Source organism: Canis aureus, chromosome 13 (assembly GCF_053574225.1).
Source record: "Canis aureus isolate CA01 chromosome 13, VMU_Caureus_v.1.0, whole genome shotgun sequence".
Lineage (NCBI taxonomy): Eukaryota > Metazoa > Chordata > Mammalia > Carnivora > Canidae > Canis > Canis aureus.
In genome coordinates this window covers 16,006,139-16,022,518 of record NC_135623.1, presented here as the reverse complement: position 1 = coordinate 16,022,518, position 16,380 = coordinate 16,006,139, and the positions used below count along the sequence as shown (strand labels likewise).

Sequence of the window (16,380 nt, the reverse complement as noted above, 5' to 3'; positions counted from 1 at the left end):
AGATATCCTACAGGTAGGTTTAACATTTCAAAAAAGCTGAATACAAATTACACGTATACATATGTAAAATTCCACAAGCTATTACTTAATAAATAGTAAATCTTTCCAGGCATTATTTCACCATAATATTCCTTTAATCAGGTCTGCCTCTGGTGCTTATTCATACATTCAAAAGACATATAGTTATAATATGATGGATACATACTGTAACAGGCCCTGTACAAAACCCTACTGAAATACAGTGAAACGAGGGATTGGTTCTACATATAAAAACTTCAAGAGAGGGCAGCCCGGGTGGCTCACCGGTTTAGTGCCGCCCTCGGCCCAGAGTGTGATCCCACAGACCCAGGATCCCGTCCCGTGTCAGGCTCCCTGCATGGAGCCTGCTTCTCCCTCTGCCTGTGTCTCTGCCTCTCTCTCTCTCTCTCTCTCTCTGTCTCTCATGAATAAATAAATAAAATCTAAAAAAAAAAAAAAAGGATTTAAGATAGCACAATGCCTGGTGCACAGTAATATGTAAGCTTTTGTGATATAAACTTGCCAAAATGAGATCATTAAATGAAATATCTAAAGCAGTACAGTATTTGACACATAGTGTATATTCTATAAAGATTAGTTGTTAATATGTAATTTCATACAGGCAGTAAAAGCTAAAGCTGTTATTTAACATTTAATCTGAAAAGTAAGCACTTTCTATCAAGGTTTCAATTTGTTCATTTACATATTACTAAAGCAACCACTCTCATCTTTAATGAGAAAAAGAGAAAATTTAGCCCATCCACAAAGATTTCTTGACCCTGCAGCTCGCAAAAAAACAGCACAAGGAGTTGTGTACTGTTAATCCTAGACTGGGAGTGAAAGGAGAAATTACGCCAGTCTTAAACTCGGGGCTAAATCACTTCTTTCCAGACCTCGGTTTCAGTCATCTGTCAAATGGGAGAAATGGGGAGTGGAAAAGATTATCTCCAAGGTTCTTTCCAGCTCTAACACTGTAGAGGCTTATAAGAAATTGGGATCTAGAATCCTTCACCTTCCAACCCCATAGGAGTAAGAACATTATAAAAATCATCAAATGGTACACTGGATATGGTGTCAAATGGACAGGGTTTTCATTATCAGCTGTTACTTAGCTGTGTAATTCTAAGCAAGAAGCCAACGCTCTGGATCTTAATTTCCTCAAGCTGGAGAATGAAGTTTTTGGACAATACGATCTCTCTTTACAAAACATCACAGTCACAACATTGTATGAAATAAGCTACCTCTGAAAGAAATATTCAGATGGTACTAAGCCAACAGCTATTAGAGATGTTTGGAGGATCCCAGCACAAAAGTAGACAGTTTCAGGATTCGAAGAAACCTCACAAAGTCTTCTATGACTCACCCAACCGAGCGCCAAGTCCTCTCTAACAAGACCTTGGAAGAGATCCCCAAACACTCTAGTAAATGAGGAACAACCCAGGGAAACCAGCCCCTTCATTTTAGGCCAGCTATGATGCCCGCCTTCTTTTACTTAAGCCGCACCATCCTCTAACTTCCACCGCATTAGTTTTACCCCCCTATCAACCAAAGGCACCTGCTTATTTCTGGATAGTGATAATTTGCCCCTTAAACATCCTCCCCAGGATTAAACTCCCTCACGTAACGCCAGGGCTCCCGCACCACCCAGACCGCTGCCTCCAGAGAACCCTCCACTCTTGCTGTAGCGAACGTCAAAATGACTCGAGCAGCCCTTCCTCATCTAACACGCTGACTCCTCCCAGGGCCCGAGCCTCCCGGCCTGCCCAGCTGACACCACACGGAAGCCCCCAGGGCCCTGTCCGCCCCCGCCCGAGGAAGCGCTCGTGGTGAAGAGAGCCCCTGTCGCTCCTTCAGGAGACAGACAAGAAGTGACGGCGTCAGCAACCGAGGGGCCCGCGCCCGGCTCGCCTCCCCGGTCCACGCCTCACCGGTACTGCTTGGGGTCGCTAGGAGACTTGACGATTTCGGGGTCTCCGGCGTTATTAACAGACCCCCTCCGTCCCTCCTCCTCAGATTCATCAGCTCCCAGACGGGCAACCCGGCCGCTCTCGCCCAAATCCTGCCCATTGGGCTGCAGGTCGGGACAGCTGCAGGTCGACTTCGCCTTGTTCCTTCCAGGCATGGTCGGAGGGAGCAGGGGTCTGGCAGCAGCCGAGTCTTCGCACGGACCCCGCGCCCGGATTCTCCACAGCGCTGTGAGCTCCCGCCCGGCCTCACACCACAACTTCCCCCCGGTGGCACAGACTGCAGCAACCGCGACTCTCCTCAGCATTCACCACCAAGCCGGAGCGATGGGCATCCCGCTCGCCGGGGACCTCCTCCTCCTCCTCCTCCAGCCGCTCCTCCACCTCCGCGTTCCAGGGGCGGCAGCGGCCGGCGCTGGCGCTGGTGCTGCCGCAGCCGCAGGGGAGGACAGGCCTGAACCCCTCCCCCTATCCGGTCTGCCTCACGGCAGCTTCCCTCATCCCCCGCCCGCCCGGCCGCCGATGACGCTGCCGACTCTGGCCAATCAGAAGGCAAGAAAGGAGGTCACGCGCACGCAAACCACCAATGGAAACAGGGAATAAAAGGAACCAAAGAGACCGGGCCGGATTCTCCGAGCACCGAGAAACCCAGGGTGGGCGGGGCAAGGAAGAAGAGGCGGAGAGAGTGGCGCGGAGGACGACGGGAAGAAAAGCGCTGGCGCCGCGTTTATGACGTAACGCGCGGGGTGTCGCTGTGAGGCGGCTACAGGGTAATGCTCCGCGCTTCTGAGCAAAATATTACCCGGCGGAGAATTGAGAAGCGAGTGGAGAAAATGGGTTCCCAAGACATTTTTTCAAGACTTTTTTTCCCCAGTTATACATTTTTTTGTGTTCCGTCCTTCACACCCAGGGCTTAGCCTCCGGCCGTGACTCAGCACGTAGAAGCGGGACGCCGGAAGTGTTTTTCGCCGCCGGATGGAAGCTGCGAGGCAGCCAAGCTGCGCTGGGCGCCCGCGATCCTCCTGCTGACCGCGCGGCGACCTTGGCCGGCGCCGGAGCCCGAGGAGGCGGGGCGAGCGGCGCGACGCTAATTCCGCCCCGCGGAACCGGGCTCCGTCCGGGCGCCGGCCCGCGCGGCCTCTAGCTGCGCCGGCTCTCTGTCAGGGTGCTTCCTTCATGTACTTTTTTCCAGAGGTTTTTTTCTGCCTGTAATGTTACTAGGTTGGCCGTCACTCAGACTGTTCTTGAAACCGACATGTTAGCAAGATCCGATGTGCCGACACCATGAAGCCAAAGATCCCCACACATAAAGGGAAGAAGTACTTATAAATGAAGGGAGAAGGATCAAGCAGAAAGCGGTATTGATGACTGTTAAAGGTACTTAAATTTTTCTGGGCCTCCTGAGCTCCAGATTCAGGGAATGCAGTCATGAACAAAAACAATAACAACAACAAAAAATTTGTCTTTATGGGGCTGGCATTTTTACTTGTTTTTTTTTTTGTTTTGTTTTGTTTTGTTTTACTTTTTTAGGTAAACTACCCGCAATGTGGGGCTCCAACTCAGGCTGAGCTGCAGGGTGGCATGTGTACCAGCGAAGCCAGCCCGGCGCCCTGGGGCTTGGGTTTTGACGGTGTAAACGGACAATAAAATCAATGATCTGTTGGAACAACAGTGAGTGCTGTGACGACAAATAATGCAGGATAAGCGAATAAGGAGTTGGGACGTGTAAGTGCAGTGATTCAGGCAGATGGTGAAAACCTGAACTAGGACAACAGACACGATAAATTAATTGAAAAATATTGTTCAAATATCCCAGTTTGTTTTCAGCCATCTTTCAGGAACTTTCTAAACTAAGAACTCCTCTGGATTGCCCTCCTTCAGGGAAATGTTTTTTCTTCATCCAGTTCCTAGCATTGCAGCCCAATCAGTACTCTGCAAAGCAGTCAGTAATTGCTGTTGAATTGTCACCTGGAGTGACAAGTCTATTTTGAGGGTGTTTTCTTTGTTTTTACTTGTCACAGCAATAATACTGTAGGTAAGGAATATTTGGATTCAGCCAGTAACTAGAATTTTATGACTATGAACAAAGAAAGGCTGCGTCTGAAGTGTGACCTGTTAGTTTTTCCCTTTAAAAAGAGGTCTCTGGATCTTAGAGTTTACCCAACTGTGGAGATAACATAACACCCCATATAGCAAGGCATGCATTTATTCACTCAACCAACCATTGGAGCTTCTAATATCTGCCAGGTACTGGGAATGCAGGATACTGGGAATTACAAGAGAACTACCAGGAGAGACCTTAAACAAGCGCACACTTTTAAATTTATCGTCGTGAAAAACTCTAAAAGGAAAAATACAGAGAGACCTAGTCTAGTCAGAGTTTCTCTAAACTAGACATTTAAACTTAAATTTGAAAAATGTATGGGAATTGGTATAAAATTTATGGGAATAAATGCGTTCAAAGCTCTGAGAAAGTAATTCTAATTATGGCTAAACTATAGTAATTTGGGAGCAAAGGGGAAGTGAGTCAGTGGCCAAGATCATACAGAACCTTCCTAAGAGTAAAAAGAAGTAATTGCTTTGTCTATTTTGTGTATCTCTGGGTTCCTAGCTTCTAGAAGAGTATCTGGCACATTAAAAATACTCACTAGGGGTGCCTGGCTGGCTCAGTAAATACAGCATGTGACTTTTGATCTTGAGGCCATAAGTCTGATCCCCGCATTGAGTGTAGAGATCACACTAAAGAAAAAAATTAAAGAAACCCACTAAATAATGGTTGAACCAATGAAGTAGGAAGACAAGATCACAAGAGTCTTCCAAGTAGATCACTGGTTGATGTGTGAAAAATAATTTGAATGGTGGAGGTGAGGGCAAGACTAAGAGAAATCAGGAGGGTATTAAAGTAATCCAGGTAATGAAGGGTGGTTGGAAGAAAGCAGGGACAAGGGGCCCCACCTTAAGAGGAAACCAGCCTTAAGAGGATTTTACACCACCTTGGAAGGAGCCCTCCATCCTTTCCCGAGTGATAGATAAATGACAAAAACCTGATTGGGTGACAGGCACATGGAGGGTTAATCAGATTAAAACAGACCGCCAACAAGCCCATAAAAACTCCTAGACTTAGAAACTTCTATGGCAACCCTCTTGGGTCTCCTCCCTCTTTGGGAGCTTTGTACTACCATGCAATAAACTTTGCTTTGCTGCCTACTCCTCTTCCTTCGGTCTACCTCTTCATTCTTCTAAGCAGCGGACACAGAAGGAAAAGAAATCCTGTAGCATAGGCACTCGAAAATGATAATTTGGATATGAGTGACGGACAGATGTATACAGATATGTCATATATTTAGGAGGTGGAATTGACTGGTTTTGGATTGTTATTAATTTGATGAAGAATAAGAGGAAAGGGTCAAGTATAATTCTGTGATGTCTTATCTTCTGCATGAGTATGAGACAAAGCAGGGACTGGACTCAGGTCCCCTCAACCTTGACTGCAAAATCCAGTGTTTGGCTTCCTCCATAAAGAGGGAGGTGCTAAATCTTTATGCCTCTTGGGTAGCATATCTTGTGGGAATGCAGAGGGACGATGCTTACCAAAAGAAGGGTGCTTACTACCAAAACTGGTGAAGACTGGACTAAACTAGTCTGTGCCAAGATGCACCCATGTGCTGAATTTTTACTGACTTTTTCCTCATTATAATACTAAAAACCCTGCTGGGGTGGAGATTTAATATGTCAATTAGACATAAGACGCATGAAGAAGCATGACCTTTAAATATGCAAGTGCTAAAAAATCCCGGCCTTTGCATGCTTACACATCACCCTTTTCCCCACCTAAATTTCTTTAAAACAACATCCTGACCTCTCATGAAGTCAGACTGAGGATTCTTACCTTTCTGGTGTCTCCCTTGTGTTCAAGTAAAAGCCCCAGGAATGCCTTGCCTAAAACTCCCTTTGGCCTCCTATCAATTTCTATGTTTAGAGACCCCAAGGCAGATGATGATGCTGTATCTCAGTAAGCAAATTCTGAAGGACTAACAGGTTTTGGAGGAAAAAAGTATAAGCTCAGTTTTGGATATGTTAAGTTTGAGTCATGTGTGTGCCATGGAAAAGAAAGATTAGATTGAAACTCAGAAAAGAGTCTAATTGGAGATGCCAGTTTGAAGTTTATCAGCTTACAGGTGGTAACCAAAGCCTATTGAATGAGATCACTTACATTGAAGTTGTAAAATAAAAAGAGAAAAGGGCTAAAGGACCATGCTTTGTGGAGGTTTTAGAAGATAAACTCCCAAAGAGACTGAGCTGAGAAGGAACTACATGAATGGTAAGAGGAAAACCAGAAGAATGTAATATTCTAGGAAAAATACCTCTTTGTAGGTTGGCCCAATGCAATTCTGACTCTATAGCAAATGTCAGTGTCAGATTAGATGCATAGAATATGAGAACTAACAAAGGATCACAGAACCACTTTAATCTGTCCTCTTCAGATGTAGAGAAATACCTACCCAGAGAGGTGAAGATCATAAGCAACCCGTGGCGCAGCAGGACTTCCAAACCATTTAAAATACAGTTAACACAGGGCGCCCGGGTGGCTCAGTCCATTAAGCATCTGACTCTTGATTTTTGAGCTCAGGTCATGATCTCAGGGTTGTGGGATCAAATCCCATGTTGAGCTCTGTGCTGAATGTGGAACCTGCTCCTGATTCTCTGCCTCTGCCCTTACCCCTGCTCTCTCCATCTCTAAAAAAATTAAAATAAATGCAATTTAGGGACACCTGAGTGGTTTGGCTGTGTGTGATCCCAGATCCAAGGATTAGGTCCCGCATCTGGCTCCCTGCAAGGAGCCTGCTTCTCCCTCTGCCTATGTCTCTGCTTCTTTCTGTGTCTCTCATGAATAAATAAATAAATAAATAAATAAATAAATAAATAAATAAATAAATAAATAAAATCTTTAAAAAATACAATTTACCCTGAACAATACAGACTTTAGGGACACCAAACCCCCCACATGGAAACAAAATTTTGCATATAACTGACTCCCCAAAAACATAACTACTGATAACCTACTGTTATTGGCCAAAAGACTTAACAATAATAAAAACAGTCAACATTTATTTTATATGTTGTATGTATTACGGATTGTTTTCTTACAATAAAGTAAGCTAGAGAAAAAAGAAAACTAAGAAAATTTATAGAAAATACACTGTACCATATTTATCCAGAAAAATCTGCATATAAATGAATATACACAACTCGAACCATGTTCAAGGATCAACTGTAGTTTAGAAATTTGCCATTCTTTATTTGAATATTCATACTTATTGTTATGAGTATTCCTCAGAGAAAACAAACTATTGCCATTTTATAGGAAATCGAACCATTAGAAAGTTAAAAAAATTTTTTTTGAGATCCACAGGAGTGCCTGACTGGCTCAGAGAATGGAGCATGTGACTCTTGATCAGGCTTGTGAGTTTGGGCCCTGTGTTGTGTGTAGAGATAACTCAAAAATAAAATCTTAAAAAGGAAAAGAAGGAAGGAGGGAGGGAAAGAAAAGAGAAGAAAAGAGAGCACAGATTATACTTTTTAGCCTAATTTACTGAGGCTTTCTCAGAGTATTCAAATACTTTCCTCTATCTTCAGCCACCCTAATACTCCTTCCCATTTTTACCTCAGAGATTCCCCTCCCATTAGGTTTGTTGACCCTTCTCTTCCTATTTTTCTGGTAAGAAGTCAGAAATTATGAAAATTTAAAACATCTCATTTCTGTGTTTGGTGCTCACCTCTGAAAGTTATTTTAGTCAATGCAATGGCTGTCTATATCCAGAGGGACAAATTAAGCCCTACTCCTAAACATTCAAAGGTAAATTATTTTATTAACCCCATTGCCACCTTCATATTTGAGAGTCATGATAAGTCAGAAATATGAAATGTTGATTCTAGGTTGAAAATATTGGAAGGGGGACACCTGGATGGCTCTGTGGTTGAGCTTCTACCTTCTGCTCAGGGCATGACCCTAGAGTCCTGGGATCTAGTCCCACATCGGGCTCCCTGCAGGGAGCCTGCTTCTCCCTCTGTTTCTGCCTCTGTGTGTGTGTCTCTCCAGAATAAATGAATAAAATTTTTGAAAAAATAAAAGATTGGGAGTGCTGTAAGCCCAATAAAGCCTCAAGCCCAAAATCTTCTATTTTACCTTATGCCTAAAATTCCCCCGTTAGTGAGCCATTGTCCTCCTTATAATTCCTTTTAAATGCCAATAATAATCCTGAAAGGAATGAAAAACTCACCATTTTGTGAACAGATTTGTTTTGTTTCCCCCGTTTTTGAAACATACTGTGGGCAACTTGAGATCACCATAAACCTGGGGTGGTTGAAGACTGCTAAAGGTGGGAAGACAGGCACGAAAGAGGAAGTAGGTAATAAGAGAAATAGTATTTACTTTATTTACAATGTTGTCCTGGGCCCACACTCTAAGCAATTATATCTTTGGAGTCTAGCCATTAAGTGTGCTGCCCACTGATTGCTCTCCATATCGGGTAGCTTTGTATCTAGGTCAAGAAGTAGGCATGTTCTTATACTCTTCTCTTGGGAGACCAGATGTGTATACAACATACCAAAGAATCGGTGTGACCATAACAATTGTTTTTTCCTATACTATTAGCACTACAGAGAATTTGGTATTCAAACTTTAAAAGAAACTAGGAGAGCAACTCGAAAAAAATCTGTCAAATGAAAAGTTATTCTATTACAAATCCAGCTGAGTGCTCTCATCTCTGATCTAAAGGTACAGATTTTGAGACTCTGCTTGGAAGGGGGAATGTTAAGGCACAAAATGATATTTAAAATATATAAATCAGGGGCACCTGGGTGGCTCAGCGGTTGAACGTCTGCCTTTGGCTCAGGGCGTGATCCCGGGGTCCTGGGATCGAGTCCCATATTGGGCTCCTGCATGAAGCCTGCTTCTCCCTCTGCCTGTGTCTCTGTCTCTCTCTCTCTCTCTTTCTATCTCTCATGAATAAATAAAATTTTAAAAAATATTTATATAAATCAGGGGCCCGTGGGTAGTTCAATCAGCTGAGCTTCCAACTCTTGATTTCAGCTCGGTTCACGATCTCATGGTCGTAAGATTGAGCCAAGGGCTCTGACTGGGCTTGGGGCCTGCTTAAGATTCGCTCTTCTCCTCTGCCCCACTCCCCCTAAAAATAATAAGAATAAAATTTAAAATAAAGTAAAGGGGCACCTGGGTGGCTCAGTTGGTTAAACATCTGCCTCCTCGTTTCAGCTTAGGTCATGATCTTGAGGTCATGGGTGCAGAGTCTGCTTAGGATTCTCTCTCTCCCTCCCTCTGCCCCCCCCCACACTCTCTTAAATTAATTGATTAATTAATTAATTAAAATATATAAGCAGAACATAATGTTTCTGTTTTTAAAAACTCTCAGTGGCTTCTCTTTGCACTTTGAATAAAATTTAGCTGCTTGCCATAACTTATAAGGCTCACTTAGTAAGATTTCTGTCCTTCCTCTATGTTTGTTCCATCTCATCTACCTTTGTGCCCTTTGCTCCATTCACATTGGCTTTTTTTTTTTTGAGAGAGAGAGAGAGATTGAGAATGAGTACATGCTTGCACACAATGGGGCAGGCAGCAGAGAGTAAAGAATCCCAAACAGGCTCTGTGTCCAGCTCTGAGCCCAACGCAGGGCTGGATCTCACAACCCGGAGATCATGACCTGAGCTGAAATCAAGAGTGGGCTGCTTAACAGACTGAGACCCCAGGCGCCCCACACTGCTTTTCCTAATGTCTTTCCAATGCACTAAGGTAGTTCTTGCCTTAGGGCCTTTATATCTGTTCTTATGCCCGGACTGTTCTTTAGATTTTGCGTCACTGGCTCCTTTTCACCAGTCATATGTCATTTCAAATGTCACCCCTTAAGAGAGGCCTTCTCTTATCATTCTATCTAAAATATCCCCCATTAACTGAAATTATGTTGTCTGTATATTCCCTCTATTTTATCAGGTCCATTGGAGAGTTGGTACTTTGTCTGTCTCGTTCCCTACCATGTCCCCAGCATCAGAAATAGTGTCAGGCACATAGTGGGTATTGAATTAATGAATGAATGATACAGGAAAAAGAGAGGACCATTGAAGTTACAAGGTCCCTTGGGAGGCACAAGAGAGGGATTAGCTATAAATTAGAAAAGGACACCTTTATCATCAGGCATGGAGGGAAAGAGGCTCAGACAGGTACAGAAGCAGCAAAGATTTTAAATGTTGTTAGGAGGAAAGAAGGGGTAGAAATTTAATAACTTCCACCTCTGGGGTGCCTGGGTGGCTCAGTGGGTTGAGCATCTGATTCTTGATTTTGGCTCAGGTCATGATCTCAGAATCCTGAAATCAGGCTCCACATCAGGCTCCATGCTCAGCAGAGTCTGTTTTTCCCTCTCCCTCCCCCTCTGCCCCTCCCTGCATATATGTGCATGCTTGCACGCACTCTCTTAAATAAATAAAAATCTTTAAAAGCCTCCACCTTCTTTTTGAAATGTGATACAAAGTCAATGCTGGGAATTGGGGGATAGATAGTGATGGATCCTGCTTCCGTGGGAGTCAGTAAATAAGATACTTGCTTTTTCACTTTGTTTAAATTTCACACATCTTAAAGCCAAGCCCCGTTGTAGTTTTCATTTTCTGAATAACAATAGTTTAGGCCAAGCATTTTATTTACCTTAACTCATTCAGTCCTCATAACAACCTGAGCCTGTTAATCCCTGGTTTACAGATGAAGAAACAGGTTTAGAGAGGTTAAATAACTTGCACAAAATCGCACAACCGGAAAGTAGTATTACCAAAATTCCAAAAGATTTTTTTGTCTCTTACATGCCACCTATCAAATACCCAATAAAAAGATTTTTTTTTTTTTAGATTTTTACTTATTTATTTATGAGAGACACACAGAGGAGGCAGAGACACAGTCAGAGGGAGAAGGAGGCTCCCTGCAGGGAGCCCAATGCAGGACTCAATCCCGGGACTCTGGGATCAGGCTCTGAGCTGAAGGCAGACGCTCAACTGCTGAGCCACTCAGGCATCCTAATAAACAGATTTCTAATTCATTATTTGATCATTGATATTCCTTGTTGTGGTTAATGCCCCATCTAGTTTTTAAATGCAATATGCAAAATAACAAACGTCATAACTTAGATATCCCAAAAGGACAGTTTGTAACTATCATTAAGAAAGCATCTGGCTTTCCATCAGTCTTCCTTCCTTCCTTTCTGAATGATTATATCTACAAGTCATTTGCTTGGGTGGGGCTAAGCAAACGAGGCCCTGCGCCCAGGGTATGGAATTGCTGAGAGGTGGTAGAACAATGCAAGAAGGGTGAACATGTGGGCTGATAGTGCAGAGTATGAGTCCTAGCACAGTAAGGAGGGTGAGGGATGATGGCAGCAGTGGCAATGACAATTGGTTACAAACAGCAGTGATTTATCAAATAATAAATATATTGAAGATAATGGAATATTTCTTCTCATTAAAGGGAGATGGGAGGAGTTACAATATGGAAAAGCAGAAATTAGAGTAAACTCTGTCATGTTGGATTGGGATTGTAGGTATCAATGTGAAGCCATAATTTTCAATAGCTAGATATAGAAATATAGGTATGTGAATATATATATATATATATGGGAACATGTATATACATATGTATATTCTCAAGCCTTGTTCATTGACAGGACCTGGGAGCAGTGACACCCCAACAACGATAAGCACAACTAATATCTCCATCTTGGTTTCTAAATGTTGTTCTTCACTAAAAGGCCATTTTCCTCTAAAAGGAACTGCTTCTTAGAGAAATAACTGATTCCGAGGCGAGGGCAGGGAAGGTAGAAGATGAACCTGCAACCTCTTATCTGCCAGAAAGTAAGGAAATATTCAAAGAATGATGAGGACATGTCAAAAGGACGCAGAGGACAGCTTGAAGGGGCCCCCACAGGACCAAAATGAGACAATCGAAATAAATAACAATAGCAACAGATTATAACCCCTTGTATTAAATAAGGATCCATCCAAACTGGATATGAATAAATAAAAAGTGGAATGCCAACAGTGAATGTAGAAGGGATGATAAAAAACCACCATTTGGCAACCATAATAGCAATAATTAATTAAACCAAGAAGCATCTATGTATGCTAAGCCACTTGGTGAAAATTTGATGAGGAATGGGATATTTATATAGCCTCAAAGTACTTCCCCACAAAATACTTATTAATTAAGAAAGGGGAAAGAACAACTTTACTATGGAAAAAAACACTTAATCTGTGAACAGTTAACATCAGCAATAGGAAAATTGAAATTGTTACCACCTGATGGTATGCAATGAGAAAAAAAAAAACCAGCATCACTTCTGTGCTAGTGTTTCCTTTTTTTTTTTTTTTAAGATTTTATTTATTTATTTATTTATTTGACAGAGACAGAGATAACACCAGAAGGGGGTGTGGCAGGCAGAGGGACAGAGAGAAGCAGACTCTCCACAGAGCAGGGCTCCATCACAAGGCCCCGGGTGATGACCTAAGCCAAAGGCAGACGCTTAACCAATGAGCCACCCAGGCGCCCCCACATCTGTGCTATTCTTGCTAAAAATGCATTACCTGAGTCTAATTAAGAAGAAATATCAGACTAACCCAAACTGAGAAATGTTCTATTAAATAACTCACCTATAATCTTTAAAAGTACCAGTCATGAAAATCAAAGAAAGGCTACAGAACTGTTTTGATTAAAGACTCATGATGGGTGATAATTAAATGCCTCACCATAAAGGCCATTATTGGGAAACCATTATTTGACTAAAATCGAGTAGAGTCTGTGAATAGGATGATAGTAAGGCATCAATGTTAAATGCCTTATTTTTATAATTTGTGGACAATGAAAAACATACAGGCAACCTACTCTCAAAGTTTTAGAAATTAAAATATCTTTTTTGTACTGTGCTTATAGCCTTCCTGTAAGTTTGAAAGCCTTTAAAATAAGAAGGAAAAATATTAGCAAGGGGGTCCAAAAGAATACCCTTCAAAACATTGGAACTGACAACCAATGTCTTAAATGGAAAATATGATTCCTGAAATTGTGGATAGAAAAACACTGCTTTGTGGGCTTAAAAATAGCAATTGTTTTCCATATAATTACACCCTCCAAGATGCTTATAGAAACTACCTCTTCCTGCAAGCCTTCTTTGACTGTTCCAGCCCACACTCATCATCCATACCATAATTAAAATTATGAACTGTTCCAGAATGTAGGATACATATTTTTTGCATCACTTCCTTGGCATTTAATCATATATAAGCTGTGACTTCTCTTATACTATTATCATATATAATTTTGGGGTTCTTTTTTTTTTAAAGATCTATTTATTTATTTGTTCATGATAGACAGAGAGAGAGAGAGAGGCAGAGACACAGGCGAGGGAGAAGCAGGCTCCATGCCGGGAGCCGGCCCAGGACTCGATCCTGGGACTCCAGGATCGCGCCCTGGGCCAAAGGCAGGCGCTAAACCGCTGAGACACCCAGGGATCCCCTAATTTTTGGGTTCTTGCTTAAATCCTCTCATGAATATATCATCTCCATAATTACATTGCAATGTGCCTAGGAGCAAACATCATATATGATCTTTTTTTTCTTCCCAGGATCTCAGCATGTTTGTTTGTTGTTTTTTATTGAAGTATAGTTGTCACACAACATCACGTTATTGTGAAATGTGCAGCACAGTGAGTTGACAATTCCATAGTTATGGTACCTAGCATATGTTTCGCAATCACATTTCCACATTCCAAGGACTGTCAAAGGATAATTGATCTCAATTGATATTTCTTGCATCCCTACTACATATCAGGTACTATAAACAATAATTTCTCACGTGTATAGAATGCTTTACAGTTTATTCTGCACCTACAAATCCATTGTCTCATTTGTTCTACATAACTCTGTGAGGTAGGTGCTGCCATATGATAAACATGTTCAGAGAAGACCTGTGATTTACTGGAAGTCACACAGCCATTTAATAGAATTTTCTGGTCTTCAGATTCCAAGTCCAGCACTTTTTCAACATCAGCATAGGAAACAGGTAACAAGTCTGGACACACTGGTGGTCATAGGTATTGTATTAATTTTTTATTGTTGCTGTAACAAGTTATCACAAATATAGTGGCTTACACAACACAAATACATTAACTTGCAATTCTGTAGGACAGAAGTCTAACAAAGGGCTCACCGGGCTAAAATTGAGGAGTCCACAGGATTTTATTCCTTTCTACAGACTCTAGAAGAAAATCCATTTCCTTGCCTGTCTAGTTTATAGATGCTGATCATGTTCTTTGGATCGTGTCCCCCTTTCTCCATCTTCAAAGCAAGCAACAGTGGATCTCTTTGTGCTTCTGTCTATAATTACACCTTCCTCTCACTCTCTCTTCCACTTATAAAAACCCTTGGGATTAAAATTGGACCTACCAGATAATACACAATAATCACCCTATTTTAGGGTCAGTTGATTAGCAACCTTATGACCTTCTGCAACCTTAACTCCCCTTTGCTATGTGTTCTAACATATTAACAGATTCCAGAGATTAACACGTGGACGTCTTCAGGGGCCACTCTTCTGCCTATCATCTGTATGTTCTTCAAAGTTTCACTTTCCAAAGATTCCCCGAGCACTTTAACATCTTAAACCATGATATGAACAGTTTTTCATCTACTGAAAACCAACCATCAGATTCTAACAGGACATTTTGTCTACTAATACATTATTAATTTATAGAAATGAGTTATGAAAAATGAGTCAGAGTTCGTTTTACAAAAATTAGTATTCTCTGAGTCCAGTGGTTCATAATTCAACAAATTAGAGAATTGAGGCCAGTGACATTGAGTGACTTTTTCAAGGACACACAGCTAATAAGAGACAGAGTAGGAATTCAAACTTAGGGCCTTGTTCAAAGATCAGGGCTTTTCCAATATACCATTTCTCCACCAAGAATGGTTCCTCCCAGGGCCTAGTGCCCTAATTTAATGCCCGTGATGTAAATATCAATCTGTTCCTTTGGATCATACACTTTTTGTGGGCTGACTGCCTTGCAAATGTAAATCCCTGCAGAAGATTAACACAAATCCCTCCAGTAGCAAATTATATAAGATGATGGTTGTACACATATGTTGTAAAGGGAAAAAAAACATATGTTGGATAAATGTAAGCATTAGTGTATAAGCAGACAGTTGTGAAAGCTAGGGAAGGCTTAGAAGAGGCTTGATGGAATCCTGACCCTGCCACTTACATGATCATGGACAAATCCTAAACTCTGGTAAACTCTTTTAACCTTGATTTTCTGATTTGTAAAATACATAATTCGAAAGGTTAGTGTGAGAATTACACGCCATAATTCTTGAAGAGCACTTATGCCAGAGCCTGGCCCAAAGTATGTGTCTAAGAACTGTTGGCAAGTTAATAAAGATCCTGATGGCTTCTTTACCTAGTTCAGGAATTGATTCCGGAATGGGTGATTTCTTGATCGACCACAAGGTGGAGGTAGAGACACAGGAATTTTGAATTTAACGGGGTAAAAGGAGGAGCCTTTCCATTTGGAACTTGACGGAATAGATGGTATCTATCTACCTTTAAGCTACCACACATACTCCTCCATCATGAGAGCCTTTGCTGTTTGTTTGTTTGTTTGTTTGTTTGTTTGTTTTGTTTTTCAGAGAGAGACAGATAGACAAAGGAGCTTTCAATAAATGTTCTTTATTTTTTAAAAGATTTATTTATTTATTTGAGAGACAGAAAGAGAGAGAACGCGGGAGAGAGGAAGCACACACAGGGAGAGGAAGAAGCAGATTCCCTGCTGAGTAGGAAGCCCAATGTGAAGCTCTATCCCAGGACCCCGGGATCATGACCTGAGCCAAAAGCAGATGGTTAACCGACTGAGCCACCCAGATGTCTCTTAATAGACATTCCTTAATGCTGTTAATTTTACTTTGACTTGGAGAAAATGTGGTATCTGGTACAGAAGAGATGACTGTACAGTTATGAGAGAATATCTTTAATACACTTATTTTCTTCTACTTCCTCAGTCCAGACGCAAGAGACAGATTTTTTTTAAGATTTTTAAAAATTGGGGATCCCTGGGTGGCTCAGCTGTTTGGCGCCTGCCTTTGGCCCAGGGCGTGATCCTGGAGCCCCGGGATCGAGTCCCGCGTTGGACTCCCGGTGCATGGAGCCTGCTTCTCCCTCTGCCTGTGTTTCTGCCTCTCTCTCTCTCTCTATCATGAATAAATAAATAGGGATCCCTGGGTGGCGCAGCGGTTTGGCGCCTGCCTTTGGCCCGAGGCGTGATCCTGGAGACCCGGGATCGAATCCCACGTCGGGCTC

The 16,380-nt window shown here is 42.2% G+C and overlaps 1 protein-coding gene and 1 long non-coding RNA gene across 10 annotated transcripts in view; one reads left to right on the top strand and one right to left on the bottom strand.

The window, feature by feature from the left end:
* NRDC (nardilysin convertase) overlaps positions 1 to 2,469 on the bottom strand; it is a 90,968-nt gene extending 88,499 nt beyond the window's left edge. Inside the window, exon 1 of one of the 4 annotated variants that reach the window (XM_077844924.1) lies at positions 1,947 to 2,469. In XM_077844924.1, coding sequence (XP_077701050.1) covers positions 1,947 to 2,290 — 344 coding nt within the window. In that variant the 5' untranslated portion in view covers positions 2,291 to 2,469. Of the gene's footprint in view, positions 1 to 1,259; positions 1,398 to 1,946 lie in introns of those variants that run through there. The other 3 variants (XM_077844920.1, XM_077844922.1, XM_077844921.1) reach the window with 3 other exon arrangements.
* The window catches only part of LOC144281959 (uncharacterized), a 61,154-nt gene continuing 47,206 nt past the window's right edge, over positions 2,433 to 16,380 (top strand). For 2 of the 6 annotated variants that reach the window (XR_013350337.1, XR_013350338.1), the window contains exons 1-2: positions 2,433 to 3,359; positions 3,513 to 3,707. This is a non-coding gene — a long non-coding RNA (uncharacterized LOC144281959). The remainder of the gene's footprint in view (positions 3,360 to 3,512; positions 3,708 to 16,380) is intronic. The other 4 variants (XR_013350336.1, XR_013350340.1, XR_013350335.1 and 1 more) reach the window with 4 other exon arrangements.